This window comes from Passer domesticus, chromosome 5, assembly GCF_036417665.1.
Source record: "Passer domesticus isolate bPasDom1 chromosome 5, bPasDom1.hap1, whole genome shotgun sequence".
Classification (NCBI taxonomy): domain Eukaryota; kingdom Metazoa; phylum Chordata; class Aves; order Passeriformes; family Passeridae; genus Passer; species Passer domesticus.
In genome coordinates, this window is record NC_087478.1 from 75,423,744 (window position 1) to 75,449,164 (window position 25,421).

General features: G+C 42.2%; 1 protein-coding gene and 1 long non-coding RNA gene across 2 annotated transcripts in view; one reads left to right on the top strand and one right to left on the bottom strand.

Moving 5' to 3' along the window:
* The window catches only part of LOC135301016 (Krueppel-like factor 16), a 263,897-nt gene that overhangs the window by 116,425 nt on the left and 122,051 nt on the right, over window positions 1–25,421 (bottom strand). The window contains exons 5-7 of the mRNA XM_064421136.1: window positions 19,945–20,092; window positions 3,460–3,522; window positions 1,244–1,397 (exon numbers count right to left, since the gene is read on the bottom strand). Of these exons, the coding sequence (XP_064277206.1) occupies window positions 1,244–1,397; window positions 3,460–3,519 (214 nt within the window). The 5' untranslated portion in view covers window positions 3,520–3,522; window positions 19,945–20,092. The remainder of the gene's footprint in view (window positions 1–1,243; window positions 1,398–3,459; window positions 3,523–19,944; window positions 20,093–25,421) is intronic.
* Window positions 1,878–24,312, top strand: LOC135301017 (uncharacterized). The gene is made up of 3 exons (XR_010362772.1): window positions 1,878–4,160; window positions 10,460–10,530; window positions 23,505–24,312. It is a non-coding gene; the product is annotated as an uncharacterized LOC135301017 (long non-coding RNA).

Below are 25,421 nucleotides of genomic sequence, written 5' to 3' on the forward strand. Positions count from 1 at the left end.
ACACAAGCCTCCCATTTTTCCATTGTGCAGAAAAAGCATTTTGGTTTAGAAACACATATGAAAGGACTAGTTTCCTCATAAAGTGTCCTGAAATATATTTATTTTCAGGTACTTTAATTTCCACATAGATTAGTCTATATAAAGAATTGAAAATACCTATTAAGTCTGGCAATTTCACAGTAGTAATAAATCCTAAGTGTTTAACTATCTGTCAAATTGCGCCTAACTCAGTACATCTCTATCCACATGCTACTTTGGTCTATAAATGGCATTACTCTAATATTTAAGTATTCTACTTAAAATAAATTCCTTCATTAACACCCGAAGAGAAAAAGAGTGGGAGTGTGCGTGAGCATGTGCCAGATCGCATACGTAAAAGATAAAAAGAAAATACACTTTTGGCACTTATGGACCTTTAAAGGCCTTGAAAAACAGTATTTTAAAATATATTATAAAAATGGTAATTAGAAACTAATACTGAACAATTCCAGGTATCAAAAAATTTAAACATGAAGGATGAAAATATTTACGTTCAAATTCATGTTGCTAAGAAAATCAGGAAATGTAATTGCGATGAGATACAATCATTGAAGAGCATCAGATAGTTACCTGCAAAGCCAGGAGTTGAGCAATGCCACCAGGTCCCTTCTCTCGTATGTGTCCCTACAAATAAACCCCATGCACTGGCTGGTGGCTACGGTACAGCTGCTCTGCACAGGGATGCTTAATAATGCTTCACACTGACTGAAATATTAAATAAATGTAAAAAACTTGCACCGCCCAACTTTGTTTCTTCTCTTAGGCTCCCTTCTATTTTCATTTTTTAGAAGGGAAGGGGGAAGCGCCATTCAGGAAAGCAGTTATATTGTGCTCAATGAAGGCAGGACTGGCACAAGTCCTAGAACATTTGCATTCAGAAATAAAAGCTGTGATCGACCTTTGTCTGCTAAGAAAATGAAGCTTGCTGGTTTTAAACAGGCTAGCGAAGGGAGGGGCAGACTCGATAGAGAGGGAGAAGAGAACCTAAAAAACAGCAACAATAGCAAATATTAGTCTATCACATCCTTAATAGGCAGCAAAGCGATCCTCCCGAACGAGCCCGCACCTCGCCGGGCTGATAACGCACTCCTGGTTAATCATAAATTACCAGGCAGACGCGAGCCAATGTGCCGATCCCCACGTAGTTCCCGAAACTTGATTTTCCCACTTGGCATCCCCCCGCGCTCCGGCGGGAGCAGCTTACCCGGGCAGGGCGGGACGGCGGCCGGTGGATGCGGCGCTGGGTGCTCCCGCAGCGCCGGCAAGGCGGGCGGCAGGCTCCGCGAGAGGCGGCCGGGCAGGCCCGGGAGGCGGCCTCGCCCCGCGCCCGCACCGGCCCCGCCGGCAACAATGGGCGGCTGCGAGGGGTGGCAGGGACGGCGGCGAAGGGAAGGGAGCAGAGCAGGCAGAAGGGAAGGGAAGGGAGAAGAGAGGGGAGGGAGGGAGCGAGGGAGGGAGCGAGGGGGGAGAGACGGAGGGAAAGAGGAGAGGAGGGGAGAAAAGAGAAGCGTGTTAAGCTTGTCTGGTAGTTAACAAGTCTTGAATGAAGAATGTTAGCAAACAGACAAACAGCATGTCTGATGCATGCTAATAGTCCTGGCTTCACCACTGACAATATGAATAATTCAGCAGAAAGGAGGGAAAAGAAGAAGCGGGGGGGGTGGGGGGGGAGAAAAAAAAAGGGAAAAAAAAAAAAAAAAGCATCCTCCCTTCACGCTCCCAAACGTCTGCAGAGGAGACGGGAATAAAAAGTGTGCCGCAACTTTCTCCTTCCCACCCATCGCACAGAAAATATTCAGCAAAAAGGCCGGCCGGGCACCAGCCCTTTCGCCAGCCCAGCCTCTCGGAGATTTTCGATTCCTATTTTTGTTGCCTATTAATTTCCCCCCCCACCCCCCAACCCCCCTCCCTCTTTACCGCCTATTTTACTTCTTTTGTCTGGGAGCTGGCACCTGTCCCAGAGACGGCATTTTACTGCACATCCCCTTTTCCCTCCTCAGCAGAGAAAAGGGGGGGTGTGGGGGGGAAGGTCTGCAAGGACGAAACAGCCTGTGCACCCCCTGCCCCCCAGACATCCCCCCCATATTTCCTTTTCAGCCACGGTCCAATTACAAGGGGTTTGAAGGGATATCACACGCCCTATTTCACACGGCGCAGATACCTACAGCCATTAAAAATATATTTCTAGGAAAGAGAAAGGCAGAGAAAGCAAGAGGCTCGTTCCCTGAGCAGCACTGTGCACTGGGACTCCGGGGAGGAAAATCACCAGCAAAAGCCCTCATCCTCAGAGCGCACAAACCTGCAAAGCCCTTTGCTCAGGCAAAGGAATCCATTTCCTTAACAGAGGGAAAAGGGAGTGAGGGAAAGGGATGAGCAGAGGGGCGAGCCCTCGGCGCTGTGCCCTCTGCATTGGGATGCACAGCGCAGCAGAGGCGAGAACCAGCCCCGCTCGGGAACGCTGGGAGAGGAGAGGAGGGCTCAGGCAAGCAGAAGAAAAAGAAGATCCTATTTGCAGCATTTTTAAAAGTTCTGCTCTGGCAAAGGCCGTCTGAAGGGGAGGCCCTTGCAGCAAGAATGCGAGCAGCAGCCGCCTTTCCAGAGTCCAGCCTCCTTCTTGTGAGCGACTGGAGCAGTCTGGCGGAGGAGGAGGAGGAGGAGGAGGAGGACGACGTGAGCCAGCGAAACGCAGCGGGCTGGAGCTGATGATGAAAGCGGCACGGCCCTGCGCGGACAGGCTCCTTTCCATCCCCCGCAGCCACGGGCACAGGGACACGCACCGGGCCCGGCTCTGCTCCAGCCCCGCCGGGTACCCCCGCGGGCCGGGGGCTGCGATGGGGACGGCGCCGCAGGGAGGGGACCCGGCAGCGATGGGAGGAGAGGCGCTGCGCTGGAATGTAAATGCACCCACGCTATGGCAATATGCTTGACAGGGCAGTGCGGCTAATGAAGCTTTTAATTGGGGGAGGTGGGGGTGTGTGTGGTGTGTGTGGGGGGGGTGGTTTCTACGGAAATATCTCCCGGGATTAAATGGAGAGAAGAGGCTCCTTTCTGCAGTCACACACCTACACCGCTCTGCGTAACACAGCAGTCCGCAAGGACCACGAACTACAGCACACACACACACACACACACACACGCACACAAAACCAACCCCAACCTACCGAGCTGAAAATGGCTATTTGAAAAAGTAAATACTGTATGTGACAGAAAAAACTTTGCGATTTGGTTTTCTCATGCCCTTACTTCCAAACCAGCTGCACAGCCAAGCTCAGGCTGCTTGGCCCTTATAACTCTCTTGGCACCGAGTCAAAAGCTGATAAGCATTTGGGCGAGACAGCTCAACTGCTGTGCTGGAAGAAAAACAGCTGCCATGATTGCTGTTTGATTGAGAGCGCTCGCACACACTCACAAAAAACATACCAGGCTGCAAGGACGGGCCACAAATGCCTGAGGATTCAGCTTCAGAAGATCAACATACATTTCCTTAAAAAAAAAATAAAAAAATTATATAGTTTTGCCTCCAAACACCCTCCCCTTCTTTAAAGAAAACGTGCTGCGTCGACTTGCTTTTCTTCTTCCCATCCCCCTCCATAACCTCAAGCAAACTCAAGGAATTGTGCCAAAAGTCCCGTTGCTAGTTACCAAGTGCATTTTTTTAAACGTCCCTTTGATACTTCTTTCCCTCCTGCTTGCCATGGAATATGCAAGTAAGATAATCTTTCAATTACTTACAAGAAGTAATTAAAAAAGAACTTCTAGCTCAGCGTTCCTTTCCCTCTTTCTCTCTTAAGGGGCAAGAGGAGGGAAGCGAGGGGGAGAAGGATGTTTTTTCTCTTTGCCGAGTCCAACATTTGGCTTTTTCCATTTGTGGCAGATCACTGTAACGCTATTGTAAAACAACTTCCTGCCCCTTTTGGCTCACGTTCCAGAAGCTGCTAGGCTAAGTTCATAGCACAAACTTTTTTCCCCCTTGCCGAAGAAGATAGACAAAAAAAAATTCCTGCAAATTATTTCCCCCCTTTTCTGGCTCATGGACTCACAAGGTGAATTTATTGCAGCTCTTTAAGAATATTACACAAGAGACGTCGGTATCCCAGCTGGATAATTCATAAGATGAAAAGGTGGGGTCATTATAAATATATGTCTGTGTGTGTGTCTGTGTGCGCCTGCATTTTAATTCTGTCATTTTGAATTGTAAGTCTCAGTACCATCAGGTGGATAATGAGCTAAGCTGCTTCATCTGCCGTACTAATTTGTATATCTATCATAGCACAGATCATTGGCTCAGTACATACAGCCTCCTACTTTCCAATTGCTTTTGTGCTCTAAGGTGACCTGCATCTCTCTCATCTCCCTCCTCTCCTCTAAACGCTCAGCCTCATGAAAATACCCACTGGAAGCTCCTAAACCCTCCCTGCTAGAAACGGGAGACGTTGCAGTCTCTCTGCTATAAGCCAAAAAGGAAAACTAAGGCCTCCACAAGTTGCTCTCTCACGGTCTCTCCCTCCCTCCCTCCCTCTCCCTCTGTTTCTCTCATAGCAACAGCATTTCTTGGTGCGCCTGCTTTGGCATACATCAGCATTTCCACCGTCCAAGTGTCCTTTTGCGTCACATCTCGCCATTTCATTCAGCCAATGAAATCTCCTTCTTGCAATAAAAATATATAGACTTTTTCTGTTATTGGTATATTCAAAATTTTTTTTCATGTGCTTTCCTAACAAAAAACGTTGTCAAGCATTTGATTTGCCCTGCACTGGGAGGGGGGGAGTGGAGGGGGGGGGGAGGGTGGAGAGGGGGAGGAGACTGTACAAGATTCAACCTTGAAGAATCTTCTTTGTGGAAAATATGTTACCGTAAGAAAAAAGGGATGAGATAGTTACTTAAAGAGAGTCATAGTTGACCCTCTCACTTACTATTCATTTTGTTTATGCTATCATTGCTTTCCTGATATACTTTTAAAGCAGCTAGGCAGCTTCAACTGATTGGAAAAGTCAATACCATGTGTATCAAAGTTTGTAAAATATTCTTCAGGAAAAACAGTATATTAATTGACATTTTATTCCACTAAATATTGATCATGAGGTCATAGAAAAAACTGCAACGTAAAAAGAAAGCCCATAGACATACTTCTCTATCCCATCCACAGAGGCTGCTCTCCAATGCACTATCCTGCAAAATGGAGCAGAGGGTTTCACACCCGGACGCTCTTTCCAAGATGCATTTCCTCCTTCCATAACCTCCCAAGTGCAGCATTTCAGTGCCCAGCTGTGGTCAAGATGCTGCCAAAGGCTCTGTCCCATGGCCCAGGTATCCTGGCTCACGAGGCGGCCGCGGAGCCGCACGCGCCGTGCCTGGCACGGCCAGCCCTGCCCGGGCTGGAGCAGCAATCCCTGCTCCCAAAGTGCCCAGCCCCGGCTGGCAGCAGCAATCCCTGCTCCCAAAGTGCCCAGCCCAGGCTGGCAGCAGCGATCCCTGCTCCCAAAGTGCCCAGCCCCGGCTGGCAGCAGCAATCCCTGCTCCCAAAGTGCCCAGCCCCAGCCCAGGCTGGCAGCAGCGAGCCCTGCTCCCAAAGTGCCCAGCCCCGGCTGGAAGCAGCAATCCCTGCTCCCAAAGTGCCCAGTCCAGCCCAGGCTGGAAGCAGCAATCCCTGCTCCCAAAGTGCCCAGTCCAGCCCAGGCTGGCAGCAGCGAGCCCTGCTCCCAAAGTGCCCAGCCCAGGCTGGCAGCAGCAATCCCTGCTCCCAAAGTGCCCAGCCCCAGCCCAGGCTGGCAGCGGCAATCCCTGCTCCCAAGGTGCCCAGCCCCAGCCAAGTCCAGAGGGCACGGGGTGGCACATGTGGGTTTCTCCGAGCTCCAACGACTCCTGCCGAGGCAAATTTAGGGAATCTCTGTTACCCATTTCCATCCAGCCTCAGATCTCCAGAAAATGCTCAACCCACCAGCATTCTGAGGAGAATACACATTTCTTCTGTAAGCAAAATATATGTTTTATGGTTTTCCCTTACCAACTTTTTTTTTTTAATGGTGTGAAACCACAAAATGTTTCTAATATTTATTTTTAGGGAATTATAGTAAAAGCATACTAGAGATTATCAGGACACAGTTGACAAGATATTTAAACAGTAACTTTGCCACAAATATTTATTTCGGTAAAATGACACCTAGTAATTCTGACCTCTTCTAATAACTGGTCTCCATTGCATATAGGCTGTGGATGCAGAGGACGTGCATAAATTCTGGGTGGTTAGAAAGTAAAAGCAAGCAAAATTTCTGGATAACGGCCTTAGCAGCAGATAGCCATCACATCCAGCTAAAACTCTTATAATTTTTGTTTTAAAATAATGGCATGAGATTCCTGACAGTATTTATTTTAAAAGAACATCCACAGATGAGAATGTTAACCCTGCACAGAAAAAAAGAGATTACACGTAACAGTGCAGTCAACAACTTTTAATGCCAATGAAATATAAAATACCTATTTTTTAGGGAAGGACTGGACTTATGTAGACAAATTGCTTAGTTCAGAGTGTTTTCCTTGTATTTTATCAGCTTTCTGAATTACTTTCCCCGTTGTTTCTCAGACATGATTTTTTGCTCCCTATTTATTTTTCTACTTTCTATATAAAACATAGGTCCTCTTGTTCTTTACTTTCCATACCTTTCCATTCCTTTCTCATTTTTTGTTAATGTGAAAACAGCTGAGGTTCATCCCTTCTTCTGCCTGTTCCTAATGGGGATAATTCTGGTGCATTCGGAGGGTTAAAAGTGCCTCGCCTTTACACAATTATGGCTCGTATTCATCCACCCAAAGCTAGCCTTCCTCAAGGAGACACATAAATGCATTCTGTCACCACAGTCGTGAAGTAAGGTTGAAAGTTGTCTAACTTTAGGTTACTGCAGAATTAAAAAATTAGAGATTCAGGAAACAGGAAAACAATTACCTCAAGTTCAACTTGCAAGTTTCACTTAACAGAAATGAAATTCCAAAAAAGGGAGGTGGAAGAATTATTTTAAGATTCATCATCCCTGAATAAATTCAAATTATGCAAACAGTAGTAAGCCAGTATTTTCACACCACAGATTATACTATTACAGAATTTTACATCTCCTTACTTTTCTTTTATCTCAAGTTATGTCTATTGGAAACTCATAAATACTCCTGCTGAACACTAATTAATTTCCTTGTATTTTAACTCAGAGTGGCATCTCTTGTTCTTTCCTCTCAGTTTGGTATGACAGAGACATCCACACTGAGGTCACCTCTAAACAGATCATGATTTTTTGCTCTCCAGATAATACAGCTCATTTGCAATATGGGGTGGTTTGTAATTTAACAGCCTCCAGAAATATTTAATAAAATATGATCAGGTGCATTCTTAGGTTGTTTTTTTTTTCTTTATAATCCAATAAAAATATTTCTTTAAAAAAAAATATGAAGTTATCCAGAAAAGTGTAAATTCCTCCTTTTTTATTTTATTGTATCATTAAAATAATTCCAGTGGAGATGATAAAAAAATCACCAAGAATAATTTTACTGAACATTTAGACAGCTTTTGCTTTTAGAGGTACTCTCTAGGAACTGAAAATAAAAATAATTAAAATCTAACTAGAAAAGCAAAGCAGTCTTTGCACCATTCCCTGAAAGGACCAGTCTGGGGATTACAGGGGTGCACGCTTCAGAGAAAGGACAGCAATTACACATAGTGCCATTGTGCACGTCACTTGGGAAAGTTCTATTTACTGCTGGATAACTTGCATTAATTCCAGTGGATCAGTGGCCTACTAAATTATGGGGGGAAAACACTGAAATACCAAATAGGCAATTCTGAAATGATCTAAACTGTAAAAGCAAGCTGAATGTATTTCTACACCCTTCCCTTCAAAACATAATGAAGCATTTTGCAAAAACACTTCCTCCAGTACACTGTACTTTAACAATACTGCTGTATTGTATAAACTTTAACAATAGTGTTGCACAGAAAACTTGGCATCAAACCGCTATCAACATAAGTGAAGCTCTGGCATAAGGACGAGTGACTTATTTTTAATTTTTTTTTTTTTCTCCTGCAAGAAAGGAGGCTTTAAAAGAGGCGGTTGCACGAGCAGGTTTTTAAGGGTGCTACCGACATAATGTTTATCGTGCAACTTTTTTTTTTTTTTTTTAATTATTTTTTTAGAGGTTTTTTCACTCTATTCCTGCCTCGGGAGCGGCGGCTCCTTGGCAGCCCCGCTGCAGAGCCCGCTCCCTGCCGGGCGGCATTCCCGGGAGCCCGCCCGGCACCCGGCTCTGCCCCGGAGCGCCGCGCTCGCACCCAGCGCTGCCTCCGGCTCACGGGCGCCTCGGCTCAGAACCTCGCAAAAGGGGCTGCTGGAGATTTAAAAAAATAGTTTACAAAAAATATAGGAAAAAAAAAAAAGAAGGGGAGAAAAAGAAAGGAAAAATAACACATTAGGGGGAAAAAAAAAAGTTTGATTTTAGAGAGTGATAAGCTGCAAAAAGTAAGCAAATACACATGACGAAATCTTCTTGAAAACTTACAATCTCTCAGGTCTAAAAGGGCTTAAAATTCCTGTATATCATAATTTACTTACAGGTTTTTAAACTACTCAAGAGCAGTCCAGTGACCAAGTTCTCTTGTATTAAGTATCTGTGTTTTAATTACACCAGAGTGCAACAATCCTGAACAAAGTGAACTGCAATGCACACAAAATTTACATACAGCACAAATTCCTTTGTGTTTTTTTTGGTAGTGAAATGTTAGCAAAGATGAAAAATTTGCATGAACTGTAAGAAAATAAAAAGGGACTTCCATTACAGTATCACTTTCATAGCATAACTGCAACTACTTACTACACACAGAGACAATCCAAAATGGTTGTGGATACAGAATTCTGTTTGTGAGTTCAGTGTTACTTTCAGATGTATTTATGTGGCCCACTTCAGCTCTACAGTTCAAGTTACCATTTCTTCTGAGCCCATTAAAGGTAAAATATAGGGTACACCTTAATTTGCTATCTAAAGGATAACTGGCACCTCACACAGGAACAGTACATTGGCACTGGTAAATTTAAATCCCCCTCCCTTGAAAAAAAACCCAAACCCTCCTAACATGAACGATATTGACAAGTTATTGTTATAATCAAATATAATGTCAAGAGAATAATGACCCTACTAGAAGTATTCATGTATTTATCCAGCCAGATAAATACAGGCTTTTACACTCCTGGTATCACCTGCAGGTATAATATACAGTTGTGAAAAAAGGACACTACTTTATAAAATTTGTGTTGCATGAATGGTGTCATTTGAGTCTTTTGTTTGTCTGTCGTGTCACACTTACTGGAGTTGTCACATGTGCATCATTAAGTTTCATGAATTTCAAAGGGATGCCTGAAGTTATAAACTCATCTTTACCATAATTCTGCTACGTTTCAGCTGCAGTGAACAAAATGTCCTGCACAGAGGCACAAGTGATACAACTAAAGGTCTCTTCTCTCCCTGTGGACAGAAAGGGCCAATTCCAAGGCTTGGGATGAGGCCGTGCTCCTCCTGGGCTGTCACTCCACACTGGTGTGTAAAATGGGTTTTAGAAAGGAGGGTCATTTTGGTGTTGTCAACAAAGCAGAAATTCAGTGCAAAAAGTATCTTTTTTTTCCCCACTGATTTCCCGTTTTGCCGTTTTAAAGACGAATCAGCATCCATGCAATTAAATGTGTGCCATAATTTAATAAAGGCAATTTTACTGAAGTTTATTACCAACACAAAAGCCCTTATAAGGAAGAGACCAAATTAAGTTTTTGCTATGTTGTCTACTCTAATAAAGTGCAGCAAGAATACTAAAACTGGCATTGCAAGGAAAAAAAAAAAAAGGAGGGGGGGCCCCCAAAATTGTGAAAACCTGTTTCCAGACTTATTCAGCAAACTGTGTTTTTCAGTTCTTCCCAGGGGATGTCTGTGACTAATCCATGGTAATTTCAAGTTTCAAATTTAGCAATTTTTTTCTTAGGGCCTTAAAGCATTTTACTGAATATTTTAGATGGCTGATCAAAGCACTGAAATATTAAAAGGTCAACTCTTAAATGTACATTCCCAGAAAAAGTTACCAACACAAATATAATGCAATGACTTTTTTTTTTTGATGCACCAAAAATTTCAAGAAAACTGTATAGTATTTTTTCTAATGCAAACAAGCAATTTAGTAAGAAAACTGTACAGGGAGAAAAACCCGGATCTTTTGTCTCTTGGAAACAGGAGAATGTGAATTCATTTAATGTGGAAAAGTCTCCCTGACTCAATTAGAAATACAGCTGCTTTTCAAAAAATTTTGAAGCCAAATACCAAAATTAAAGTTGATGTCTGAAGCTCATATTACTTCTGTCATTTATCTGTAATAAAATTAAACAATTCCATCTCCCCTCAGCAATAATTTCAACAAAATCACATACTCTGTCCCTTCTCTACGTGGGTGCAGCATGGGACACCAGGATACAGGTATGTATGTGTATGTATGCAATTATAGTCTCATGCTAGCACAGTCCACTAAGTGTGAATACTACTAGAATAAGACTCTAAATCAATATTGTTTATGTAATTCTGCACAATAGAAATTATCATATTTTTATAATGCAGCCTAAAAATTACTAATGAAGGATTACATTTGAATTACAACAGGAAAATCAATGAAAGGCACGGTTCAGGACCATTGTTTTTCTAGTTACATAAATAAATGCAACATTTTAAAAACCTTAACACAACTTAAATGCAGAGTAAGAACTACATCAAAGAAGTTGATTGTAGCAGTGCTACAGCAGCAGGAATTTTATCCCTCGGTGTTACCGTAACAACTCATCCCTACCATCAGAGAAGGAGCTCCCTGCTCTGGATGCAGGACCTGGCTCCCACACCTGGGAGCCAGAGGAAGCCTGACATAAACCCCAGGGATTTCACAGAATAAAGCACTGCATGTGCAGACCAGAATGTTCCAGCCTTCAGCTGGCAGTGCTCTGAGCGTTCAGCTCAGAGGGGAAAGCAAAACAGGTACTTCAGAGTCATTGCGGGGACTTGAAAAAACAGTTTTGCTTTAAAACTGCACTTACACGACTCTTTGGGTGGCAAATGGGGATCCCATGCTCAGGGCAAACATTTCTATAGGAGAATCACGTTTGCTGTCTAAGAAGTCCAAGAAAATGATTGGAAATCTATTAGAAAAGGCCCTTTTGTGACTGAGCTGCTGCACAGTTCCAGCTCATCTTTGCCTTTCCCTAACAGAGAGCACCATTTTGAGGCTGTCATGCATTTTTCCTTCCAAAGGGGTTAACGTCAGTGGAAAACGCAAGGATCCTCTTACCACAGAAAAACTGAGCAATGCAGTTTCCCAGAGAAGCTGCCTTTTTATTTTTACAGGTGCAACTGACGTCTGTCTTGTATTTTCTGCTCACCCAAGTATTAATTTAAAAACCACACACACATGAACATACGATATGCAGCTATCTGCACCCAGGTAGCTTTCTTACACTTTCACATACTTCTTTTTACTCAAGTATTTAATGGAAGGAGGCTCAAGAACAGATTTTGACATAAGACAAATAAGGAAAATAAGCATTCATATCAAATGAATTTTGCTGAATTACACTAGGCCTGAATATACAACCTAGTGTTTAGAAAAATGTTTATCTTTAAAATTTAAAGAACGGGCTTCATAATTTCCATAGCACACCTAAAGCCTGACCAAACCTCATGTTTTACAGGACTATTTTTAAAATTTTTCATGATATATTAAACTGATATATTTCAATGGTCCAGAGAATCAAAGAAATCAACAGGGAAACAGAAATGGTTTCATATTAAAAGCAGTACAGACAAGTGTACACCAGTTGCTAAAGAGAGAAGGCTATTAAATATGAACGGTTCCTACTTGGTTTTCACCGCAGGGGTCACATTTGGAAACAATTTTGATACCAAAATTAGAAGCTCATGTTTTAATTTCAGCAACATCTTTGTCTCAGAAATGAGAGAAATCTTACCCACCATTAAGCTTTACCAGGTACACTAGCTGGAAAAATAAGTGCCAGAAATAGTAATGCTATTCCAAGCGAGTTCGCACAATAAAATAGACTATTCTCTGCTCATTCTATTAATCTAAACCTTGCCACAGATGAAGCTCTTTTTTAAAACAGTAAAATAAACCTAAACACAAAAAAAAAATCCTGAGAGGTCTGAGTCAGGAACGTTCAAAGCAAAAGCATTCCAAAAGATTCCCTTCACTAAGGATCTTTCAGAAGAGGCACTTCTACAATGGTATCCTAAATTATCATATTGCATGCTGAAATGTTTAACACACTCTGAAAAAAATTATTTTCCCTTTCATCAGGCATCCTATAGTTATTGTACAGTTTCAACATCTTTCTAAAGAAAAAGAAGTATTTTAAAATTTGAATACTGGTTGAGTATTTTCTTAACTTTTTTCCTTTGAACTCCAAGCTGCTATCCACATTTTAAAATTCTATTGTAGCTCATTGACTCCAAAGAAAGCACAACCACATCAGTGCTTTAAGGCAAGAAAAAACCCTCCAAAATAATGCAAATAGCATTGTCTTGAGTCTCTTTTTAGTCTCTAAAATCCTACATATAACAGAAAAGCAATACTAGTACTGAAAAAAAAAAAGATAAAATTTGTATTTTTGTTAGTGAACATATTAATTTTAACTAGGTAACACGACGGAGTAATAGACTTATGTCAACCTGACAATATTATTTTTAGTGGGAAGCAGGTAAATATACATTTTCACTCTATCTTCCAATAAAAAAAAAAAATCTAAAAGTATTGGACTTTGGGAATTTCCAGCAACAAATAAGGGATGCAGAAGGGCTGGTTTCAGTATTGCTGCAGTCAGCGTCACTTGCTGCTCACATTTGGTTCAGCTCTGAATGCAAGTTTTCACTCAAAGGGCACGATAGCTCAGCTGCTCAGCCACTGCTTTTGTTAGAAGAGCTCATTCTGCTGTATTAGAGAATATACTTTTAAGTCTAAGAGTAGATTATTAGAAGTGTTTGTTTAAATAATTCAGCTGCAAGAAAACTTAAAGAAGGACATAATGTTTTACTTGAAATAACTGGAATGCAAAGACACATTTTTACCTTAATCCTACTCATGTTGACAGCCACAGAAGTTCCAAAGTTTACTATTGTAGTGTTATTTATTTTTGTGATGGCAACATTATAAGCTCCCCCCAATACACTCAGATCCCTTGTGCTCAGCTCTAACCCTGCTGTGTTTTATACAACTTGGCTGTCATCAGCAATTAGGGGTTTTTTGGTTAGGGTTTTTCTGGGTTTGTTTTTTTTTTTTAATAGAAAGAAAAAATGTGGAAAAGCTATATGGTGGTTGAAGTTACGTGTTTATAACTTAATTATTTTATGATCAAAAATTGTATTTCACAGATTTTACTGCTGAGCAAAAAGAGCATACAGATTAAAAGAACCAACTTTCGGTAAAAGGTGGTGGTTTTTCTGTATGCAAGTCTTTCAGATAATTTATCTCAGCTTCCATGTTTATATACGTTCCCTAGTCACAGCACCTAAAAATGAGATGCATCACATTCTGCCACCAGCTACTTTCAAAGCCAAGAAAAAAAAAAAGAAAAAGAAAAAAAAAATCCCAGCCTTTTTGCATAAAATCAGTGCTAAAGACCAGGAAGCTCTAGTTCTCTCTGGCTCAGTACCCCGTGCCTGCCATGCTTGGCCTCGCAGGGCCCGGTGCGTGCGTGCACTGCTGCAGCACACAGGAAAAGCCATGGAAAAGGTGCTGAACGCAATCTGCTGGGACACAGCACCACGCTGCCCTACAGGCTGAGAAACAAGGCTCATTCTGAGACCTCAGAGGCCCAAGTTTGATGTTGCAATTGCCATGTGCTTTCTCACTTTCTTTTAAGGGAAGAAATCGCTATTTTTCACTAGTCCGTGCTTCCTCCTTTGGAAGAACCCAGTCAGGGGTAAAAAAAAAAAAATAAATTAAAGGCTGAAAAGTGAGCAATTGAATTATAGGGGGAAGACCCGAGCAATATATTTAGTTCAACGAGGGATTAAGTGCCACGGCCACTGGTAATTAAAGAGCTAATAGGTCCTCTTTGAAATAGTTTGACTTTTCCTCTGGCGGCGAGCTCGGCGCCCTCGGAGGTTGGGTTGAGGCAAACCTGATACTCTGCCATTCTCCGGCAGCACGTGCCGAAATTAGTTCTCCGTTTTGTGGTGGCCCTCGGAGAGCAATTCCCATTGAGAAGTGAACAAAGGCCGTGACCCCGGGGTCAGAGTGTAATGCAGGAAGCATGACCTCCCCTTTGTTCAGAACAGCACTGTTTACTCTGCCTAAGTAAAGATCACCAATACATTAACTAAAGAGGATTAAAAAGGTCATATCCCTAGGGATGGAGCTCACGCAAGTGGCAACTCTCTTCAGTCACTAAATCACTGGACTTCCCCATCCACCCCCCTTCAAAAAAGAGACACCTTAAGCTGTCATAGCTCAGTGCCATATTATTTTCAGAGCAAAAGTCTGTACAAATCCACATTTCAGAACCAGGTTAATTCCTGTAGACCTAGCCAGCTGCTTGAAAGTTATTTTTAAAGTTATCAAAATATTCTAAGTGAAAACTTATCTCATTACAATTTTTTTAATTTTGTATCGCCTTTTGAAAAATTCTGAGTTGATTTATAAAACTGATTGGGTCTTAAAGTGGTTATTAAAAAGTGAAAGTAACTATTATAAACGAAATTCTTAAAATATCCTGTAGTCTGTGGATGGGCAGAGAAGTTGCCTGTTGCTGTAGACAATTGCTAACTCTATGATCGCTCACTTGCAAAGAGGAGAACAAGGCAAATAAATTGAAAATATGCTGCCTATGGAATTTCATGTATGCTGATTGCTAAACTTTATCAGGCTAAATAAGCACTTCTTTCGGATGTTAAGATTTCTCTTACCAGCTTCTACTATCTTAGAACATCATTATTAATATGGGTATTAAGACAAACATCTCCTGAAACAGTTAAATTAATGCTGCATTGGTAACATACAGCTAGACAGCATGTTGGAGTGTCTCCTTTCCATTCTCACCTCCAATCCACTGGCCTGCTGAGTGATCCCAAGTTTGCTGTACTTTGGTTTCCTCATCTGTGATGACATGGCTCACTGGGATGCAGATGTTACCCTCAGTTAGCCGGCCATGATAGGAGGAAAAGAGCACACAGAAGAGAGTGGTCCAGACTAAGATATTTTCCTTCTTTATCCTTAGTCAGAGGACCTCTGATTAAGCTGAACATTATGTTAGAGCTTCCAGAAGAAAATAATAGGAATTAGGCCAGGCAAGGGGGACAAGCTTTAGATCAAAGTATTTGGTGTAGGGAGCTCAGCATCAGACAAACCCCACATAGGGTAAATGATCTGGAATCACCATGAGATCACCCAACACCAGCAATTTTGAGAAGAGGACCAAGAGTGGCCAAAACTCCAAAAATCAAGGTCCTAGAGTCCCACAAAACAGCATGAACCATACAGGGAGAGGGCTGAGATGGTGTTCTTCCATTCTCAGACATTTTGTTCCAAATAGCTATTTTTGGATCCATAACAATACGTTCACCTTTAGTGAATGGTTAGTTCCTAGTTCCTAGCAGCATTAATTAATGCAAGAGGTGTGGCAAGCTGGGATCTCATTACACCCAGCTTGCACTGGCCCCTTTTCACCCACCACTGCAGTTCCTGCTCCTGTGGTTTCTGATCTTTTCTCACCCAGTAGTAGGAGTCAGAAACTTACTGCAGATTCCAACACAGCCAAGAGTAAAGAAGAAACTTGCAAACCATGTGTCTGCACCATGATAGGCATGATTCCCACTGCAGGGGGGGTGAATGACCTTGCACTCAGAGTAACTCTCACCTGCCCAGTTCTGTGCCTGAAACAACCAAATCCAGTAACACACTTTCCTGTGACTGCTGTTCCCTGAAATCTGATATGATAGTATTGGGCTTTTTATTATACACCAGGAGTCAAGGAGAGAAAGGATTCAGAAAGCCTAGACAACAGGTTTAGAAAAGGCCGTGTCCAGGACAAAGCAAAAATGTACAGCAGGTATTTAAATAATGTTGTATGTTCATCAGATCTTCCTATCTATCTCAAGGGAAACACTCTGCTTTTTGGCACAAAAGATTATGCAGGCATAGTGTATCCATCAGGAAAAAAGGGTAACAAAATCTCTAGACACAGAAGGAGCAGGTGGGCAAGAGCAATGTGAGTACTGAGCAAAGCTTTGTATCAGGCTGAGGCAAAGGGGTACCTTTTCCAAAAAGCACTGGACTGAAACAACCAGAACAAAGAATATACTTAGACATTAAGATTTAAAAATGGAGACTGGGAGCATAAGGACTGAACCAGCGGCATAAGGACAATTTATTGACATACATTAGAAGCAGGAAGACTGCACAACAATTGTCTGGCAAGTCTGAAATAGTACTGGGAAACAAAGGGAGTGAAGAAAGAGGATGAAAAACACCACAGAAAAAATAATGGCCGATTATGACCTTGAGCTACTTAGTCATGCACAAGAGGAGCCTTGCCTTTTCTCACCCTGTATGACCATATTAACATTTCTTGTTAGCTGGGTTCCTAATTTGGGATATTCGTAAAAAATACCCACTACTTCTTCCAGTGGAAATTCCTAGTCTTTCTTTTTCAGCTCTCATTTACACCAGCCAACAGCACTCTCCCTCTAAGATGGGAAGCAAAAACAACACTCAGGAAAGTGAGGGAATAAGATGTCCCTTCTCTTAAAGAGGAAAACAGAAGAAACATAATTCTGTGACACAAAATCCTTGCACTGTCCATTTTCTGGGGGGATGGAGCAATCCTGACCCTGCCTCATATTCTAAGATACGCCTCTCTATCTCCTGATGCCCAGAAATCCAGACAGACCAAAGGGTATCTTTTAGGCTAAAAAAAGAATTTAAGCTTAATACAGACAAAAAAAGCTATGATATTCAAGTAACAAAATTGTCCCCTCTGGTCCTTTCAAAGAGCAAATCCCATTAATCAATTCTTTTGCAAGTAAAGGGTGAAAGAACAGCAGATAGCAAAACAGAAAATGCTGAAATAAAGGGATAAATTAAAAGCAAGCCATTCTGAGGATACACACAGCATTTCGGAAGCAGCCCAAGGTTGGAGGCAGGGCTTCCAACAAAAACCTGCACTTTTCTATCAGGAATGAAAGGATAGCAGCCCTCAAAAATAGCCACAAATGATGATCCAGATTACATGCCAATGAATTCTGTGATTTAGTAAACCGTCTGGAAGGCTACTTTAAAAGATTATAACTTTAATGACTGAGCAGGGATTACATAATGGGGAAAAAAGCCAACATTAAAAATATGTATTTTTTATTATGTTATCAAACTTTGACTGCATCCACAGAATTCATTATTATTTATTTGGCCTTTCAAAAGGGCTTTGACAATGTGACTCATGAAGAACATAAAGAAAACACAATAGTCACTACTGGAAGTTGGAGTATTGATTAAAAACAAGCTAAGGAGCCAAAAGTAAAATGTACAAATGAAAAGACACTCTGACAATATAAATGTTAAGAGCTGTTGAATGCAGAGGCCATGCTGGTATCAGTTTTTAATTTTACTTCATGTCTAGAAAAATCAGCTGAAAAATAAAGAGTGGCAAAAATGACAAGCAAGGGGAGAGTACTGGAGTTACGGAAGGATTTAACCAATCTGAGTGAATGTGAAACATAACAAATATATTTTTTTATAATTGCTAAGGAGATCATATTGCAACATTCTCCAAGGGTAGGAGCTGGGTGCCACCATAAGAAATCAATGGAAACTTTCAGGGATGTGCAGTAATGTCAGGTAAGTCAAGCAGGAAAAGAGCTCTGTGTTGAAAACATTATCCTTCTAATATCGGCCTGCCAGGGAAACAGCTTCCTGGAGAATGCTAATGAGCCTTTCCTCATTAAAGCTACAGAAGTAACAGGAGTGCAAGGGCAGGTGTCTACAACAATGTCACTTTTAAGAGACTGCCATATATGAAACCCTATAGTGATCAAACTATTTATGTTAGTGAGCACATGAGCAACAGGGAACGCAACAGAGAGACACAGCCTGAAAGTCAGGATCTGTAGTCTGACTTTTTCACCTGCTTCCAGTCTTGAAAGGGAAATGATTCAGCTAAATTAAACAAGCAGTAAATTCAAACTACAGGAATATATTATTTTTCATTGTGCAGCCTGAGCATATGAAAAATCAATGCCTTGTTAAGGAGCATCAGCAGGAATAGGGAAGAATGATTCTATTCATGGCCTACAAAAATGCAGGGTTGGATGGGATTGTTTGCTGGAAAGACCACACGGACCTTTGTGCAAAGCCAAGCAACCTGCCTGCTGCACTTCTGACAAGGACAGGGTATCCCAAAAGGACCTGATGCTGGTCAACCTCACTCTCTTACCAATCAATTAGTTTAGTAAAAAAAGTCAGGGTAGATTTGGCATTAATTACACCATGGGCCTGTTCCAGTGCAGTAATTCCTGCTTTTGTTTTCTGTGGCCAAAAGAAATGGCAAAAAAATAGACGAGTTCACTTTATCTAATGCAAAATGCCTCATCCTCTAAGCTGGCTATGGCGCCTGACACAACACTGTCAGTGCATCATTTACATGTCACAAAAACATGTAAAAACATGTATGTTTACTTTGCCACCTGCTCTCCCCCTGCCACCACAAATAATTACCAAGAAGATCAATTGTAAGATTTTGTTTTACTCTACAAACATTGCGTATAGCACTCTGGTTCATAACATATAAATACATTTCCTTGTTTTTATCTTACTATCTTTTTTCCCATCCATGCATCATCATTTGCAAAACCCATTTAATAATTATAAGACAGTCCAAGTTGTGTGTCAGATCCTGGGATATTGCCACTCATACAGTGGTTTGCTACACTCAGTCTTTGGTCTTGTGGCTAACAATTCACCCAAGCTGTGAGAATACCTCACCACAACCCACACACTGCTGCTCTTCAAAGGAAGACAAGGATACATAATTAAGAGATGATGAGCTCAAATATAAGACATGAGATGTGGGAGCAGATTCTTTAACCACACCGGTGAGTGGTTTTACTACTGAAATTTCATCAGCTGTCTTTACTTATGGTATCAGTAGAACTCACACGTTCTCAAACTATATTTGCAGCAGCAAAGGGAAAAAAAAAGGAATGCTAAAACTGTACCACTGCATAAAAATAGTTTTAACATCAACTGGTCAAAACTGAAATTGTAAATAAGCATTATTAACAAACTGCCCTGGTAACAAGTGGGGCCTATGTCTCAAAAAAAACCCCAGCAAATCAGCATCCAGTTTTGCTAAAAATACTGTCAAAATTTCATCCCACAAGAATTGTAACCTGAAAATATTCTCAGTCTCATTTCAAGACTTTATGATGCTGCAATTGTGGCCATAATATAAAGAACTATAGAACAGAAGTATCTGTGTGTATACGTGCCAGCCCAGGAACTAAAGGCACAATGCAGAGTGGAAATGAAAATTCAGATGTGGGTACAGATCCACTCCAGCACATACAGGCTCAGTCCCTCGCTGGCTATTCAGAATAAACAAAACATCAAACTACTTTTCTTAATACTCTGCAGAGCTTAAACTAGTTTTTGTTGCTCTTGTCATGACTGATTAGGGAAAGAATTGACAAGTCTGGAGCAAAACAAGATGTGAATAAAGCTACCAAACTCAAGTGAGGGCCACTGACCAGCCTTCAGAAACAGGCATACGAAATAGCAGGATTAGATGCTGGCTTGTTTTCTGATTAATAACAACAAAAAAAAAGAGAATAATTCAGTTTTACCTGTAAGAAGTCTTCGTTTTGTGCCAATGCAGGACCACATCTCTACAAGCCAGGGACCCTTTGCAGGGCCAGAGCCTTCCAGCAGCAGCCACACCCTCCTCTTCCTCATTTTTTTCCACTGACCACTAAATACTTTCCAAGTCAGGCACTGAAAAAAACCCCAAAACAAAACCCACATTTTTAATGGACATCAGATACCATATTGCTGATTTAATTAAGCAGATTAGAAACAAATAAATATATTTACACACACACCCATATTTGTATTTTCTGTTTCATTTCAAACAAATTTGGTAGGCCTGATTTGAATCTCTATTCAAACCACAGGAAAAAAAAATAATGAAAACGTGTCCTATGCTGACAGCAGAACTAAGCCCTCTGGCTATCTCTTTTTAGAGTTTTATATGACATGTTGTCCACTGGTACCAGAAAAATTCACAGAACAGGAGCTTTTCAGAGAATCTTCAGATGAACCTATATATTTTGTAGTAATAGATGCCAGCACACTAGAAGCTGAGAGAGACATCCCAGAACTTGTCTCTTCAGGGATTCTTTGGATTTGACACTCAGGCAGATATATGACTTCATATTTAAAAAAAAGAAAAAAAAAGGAAAAAAAAAGAGGAAAACACAAAAAGAAAAAAAAAAAAGGAAGACTTTCCTGGCTCATGTATCACCCCAACTCTCCCAGGTAATAATGATGCTGCATACAAGTACCAGACAACATGTCCTCACTCTTATAGTATTTCATACAATTTCTTTTATCTATAATTTGGCAGTACACAGAACTATCTGGAAACTGATTGTTGTTATAAACTGTTTTGCACATTGTGTCATCTGCTGGCTTTAATTCATTATTTAAACAACACTGTAATTACACTACATTTCGTATTCTATTTAACCAGAAAATAGTCAATACGAATTCAAAGTGAGAAAGCAAACTTCTCCTATATCTCAAAAACAACCTACTTGTTTTCAAATAACCAGCTCCAGCACTCAACAACAAAGCAGAAATACAATATTTAGGGTTCAGCAACTTTAGCTCTATTTTTTTTGCAAATAACTGCACCAAGATACTTTTGGGGGTTTTTTTGTTTTGATCATTAGGACTGCGAAATTAATATTAAAATAAGCTGCTTGTCTACTTAAATTTAGAGCTAAATTTATACCCTGAATTCACAGATTCATCCTATTATGCTTGCTGAAAGAACAAATTAGTATTAAAATAAGAACAGAGGTTATGTTGAGATGTGTGTTAGGGGATGACAACATACCTTACAGGTACTATATTAAATAATGCCAAATCCAAAATGATTTTGTAAGGCCAGCATCTTCTACATATTTATTCAGGTACAATTGTACACCCACAGAAAAACACTGCTATAAGCAAGTGATGCACTTCACTACTAGTCGAGGTGTTTGCAGTTCCATACAGTCCTGCATCCTAACAGGTTTCCAATACACAATTCTGAATTCCCAAAGCCTGCAAAATGCTATTATTTGCACATACAGTAAAATATGTATAATTGACTTGCAAAGTACATCAATACTGAAGTCTTTCAGACATGGTTATTCCCAAAAAAACCTCTGATCTCTAAACTGCAGAATATTAGGTAAGACTGCCATTTATACTGGAGCCCTCCACACCACTGACTTTTAAATCCAAATACACAATAAGGGAAAATGCTAACACATTAGTATTTTACTGGTCCACAAAACAAAGACTGACCATTCCAAGCCCTCCCATCCATGAATTCCATATCAGAAAGGCACACTCACTCCAGACTGCCTGCATTCCTATTTACGGAGATGCTCTGCAATAAAGGGAGCGACAGATATCCAAGGGTTAACAGAGAAAACAAAAAAAAACCCCAAAATCCTAAACCAAAACAACAAAAACCCACCACCAAAATGCCCAGCCATGCTGCAGTCCTTGCAAGAAAAGGAAAACGTTCAGCAGACAGGAGCCTAACAAAAAGCAAACTGAGAATTTAGTGCCGCTATTGCCTGGATACCAGTTTGGGATTTAGGCAGCCTTGGATTACAAGGACTATTCCCTTGAAAATCCAGCCCACAGTTCCTGCACTGTTTTCTACAAATACCACATCCAAACTGTGACTAAACACCTCATTATGCTTCTCTGGCACTGTTAGGAGCACACATATTGTACGATTTTCTAGGGCACATAAAAGCAGAGGGGAAAAAAGTGGCAGCTTTTTACCAATCGGTAATGAAATGATGAACATTTTTTTGCAGTTCCCTGCAAAAGCTTGCACGATCAGTAGATCTTCTTCCCTCCTGCCCCTTTTGACCCGTGTAGGCAACAGGTGACAAAATACAGCCCCAATATTCAGCTTTACAAATAAGAAAATGTACGCAGACTATGAGACATCTGCACTACAATATAGCCTTTTAAAATAAATTTAAATTGAATTAAGAAACTTAGCCAGGCCTCTACATTGGCTTCAGAAAGTAAATGCTTTTCTTAATACTTATTTGAGGTTTCATTTATGGAAAATAGTGCCCTTAAGTTACAAAAAATAACTAGTGACTTAAGGTAACAAACTGGTATTGACAGATATTACAAGAGAAAACCCAAACTGCATTTTCAAAGGAACTGCATGCCTCAAATATTTCACTACAATCTCTTTTCCCTATAACTTGCTAATTGATCTTAAATATGTAGATGAATTATGAGCCAATAACCTCCAATTTCTTAGCTCTTACTCCGGACAAACATTATATTCTGATTTATGAACATCTGAAATATTTAATTCGCTGTTCATGGCATTTAAACAGTTAATCTAATTTATGGCGAGTAAGGATTCCACATTAAAGACTCCTTCTACTTTCTCCTTTAAGCTTCACCACTTCAAAAGCCTTTCCCCCATCCCTTATTATTTAGTGATAGTCTCCCTTTGTGCACTGGACATACTGTGGTGGTTCAGGAGCCTGTGGCAGTTCCATGGCTCCTTTGCCAGTCCCCATATTGCTCATTAAATAATTTTACTCCCATATAAACACACACAGCTGGTAAAGGGATGGCTTTGCTGCATTCAGCTACATCTACACTTCCAGAGAGAGCCTCGAAATAAAAAAATCACAGCGTTACAAAGAAGATCAGCTCTCATCACTGTGCACTGCCCGAGTCTCCGACTGCTCACGCTACGCTGGCAAAGCTGTGATGGAGCAGTACACCTGTGTCTCTTCCAGAAAAAATCCACAGGAGGCTAAAAACGTTTCACTTCTGTTAATACCCACTTCTCAGTTTGCAATTAAATAGAATCTTTCTTTAAAGAAAGGATTCCCTAAAATATTTTACACGCTAACACTTTGCTATTTCAGAAAGCTTTACAAATTCTCCCCTTAGCAAATATTCAGCTGTGCAGCACCAGCAAAGAGCTCCGGGTACAGCAGATGGTTAAAATTCTGCATCATTTTTAAGAGCCTAAGAGAAAGCACTGCCTTTTTTCGGGGGAGGGCGGGGGTGGAGGAGAGGAAAAAAGCTGAGAACAGCAATTTGCAGCCCCCTTTTTTTTTTTTTTTTTTTTCCTTGACAGCAGCAAGCTCCGCCTCAGTCTGGCCCTTCCTCCAACCTCTGCTAACCTAAAAACCAGCGCCAGCCTGGCAGCGGGCCAGGGATTCAAAAGTAAACATTATCCTCCTGCCATTTTTCAGTGCTGTTTATCATATCCTGATCCCCTTATTTTTTTTTTTTTACCCCCCCCTCCTCCTACCGCCCCCCTTTCGCCATTGCTGAAATCCCCGTCTCTGCTCCCGGTCTGTTTGGCTCCGCGGCGACATCCAGCCCTGGGAGTCCCGCTCCGATGCGGAGCCGCAGGACGCGGAGCGAGCGCGGGGTGCGGCCGTGCCCGCGCCAGGCGGCCTTCCCCCGGGGTGGGATGGGATTCGATGGGATGGGTGGGATAGGATGGGATGGGGTGGGACGGCCGCCCGCCACCCGCTCCCCGCACCATGCACTCGCCTCTCTCAGCGCTGCAGCTGCCGGCACAAACGCGGCTTTTGCCTCCGCGGCTTTTCCCGTTTTCTTATTTAATTGTGAGGGGAGTGCTTAAAGACCAGAGCCATCCAGGAGCGGCCGTGAGGGCGCTGCACCTGACTCTTTGTTATCCCTCATCGCTCATCCCCGCTCCCTTCCGCTCCGCGCTTCCTCCTCCCACCTTGCGCTGCTCCTCGTTTACCGAGGCTCCGTAAAAAAAAAAAAAAAAACCAAAAAAAACCAAAACAACAACAAAAAAAAACCAGCCTGACTGACTGAAGTAGCTGCTGCCCGTCAGGGGGTTTTTACCTAGTCGTGCACTGCATGGTGTGGATAGCGGGCATAGCGGCAGGAGGAGGAAAGGAGATTTAAAAAAAAAAAAAAAAAAAAAAAAAAAAAAAAAAAAAAAAAGAGAGAGAGAGAGGGGTGGGTGGAGTAGAAATAAATAAAAAATAAATACATGAGGAGAGCGGGATGGTGCCGCGGGCGCTCCCGAGCCCCCCTCCGGCCGGGGAGGAGCGGCGGCGGGGCCGGGCGAACACGGCCATGTTGTGCGCGGGGTCAGCGCGGGGCGCTGCGCTGCGCTGTGCGGCGGAGCGCCGCAGCCAGGGCGACTCCTGCTATTTCCCTGTTCAACCCTCCGCCCCCCCGCCCCGTGCACATTCCTGCCCGGCAGAGCTGGATCTGGGGGTTATTTGTATTATTTCCCATTAAACCCACCCCCCCACTCCGCCTCCTGCCAGGGAACGCCGGCTCGGAGGCTTCGCCCGCACCCCCCGCTTTCCCCTCTCCGGGCAAGCGCAGGGGCACGGCGCAGCAACAAGGTCATGTGCCATCGGCGCGACGAACAAAAGCCCTTCCCTCGTTATTTATTTATGGATTTGGGGCGTGTTCCCGGCGAGGAGGAGCCTTTGTGCGCGCAGGTTTCACACCCACCGGGGCGCAGCGGCCGCGGCTCGGCCGGAGGCGCCGCGGGACAGCCCGCGGGCTCATTAATAATTGCTCGCCATCTCCATATTGAAATTGCGGAGCAGCGCATGATTAATTAAGGAGGGGAAAAAAGAAAGGGGCGAGTGAGGGAGGCCCGCGCGGACCCGGCCGCGTTAACCCCTTCGCGCCCGCCGCCCGGGAACTCGCCGGGAATATTAATTAATTAATTAATTAATTCTGCTGTTTGCGTGTCGGTAGGCGACCACGTGAGGCCTCTGGCACAGGCTCTCCAGAGCCGACGGCTAATGAACAGAATTTCCTGCAATCCGCTCATCATCAGCTTTTCATTTGGGGAAAAAAACCCTACCAAAAAAAAAATAAAATTGTACATCTCATGCAGTGAGGTTAAAAGAGTATTTACAAGGTTTTTTATATAAAGAGATATTACAATTAAAGTCCTACGAAATGTGTAATTTAAACTCATCCGAGTGCTCCAAATCATGAAAACATTTCCCATTGCAATACTGTGATTAACTCGCACGTGGAA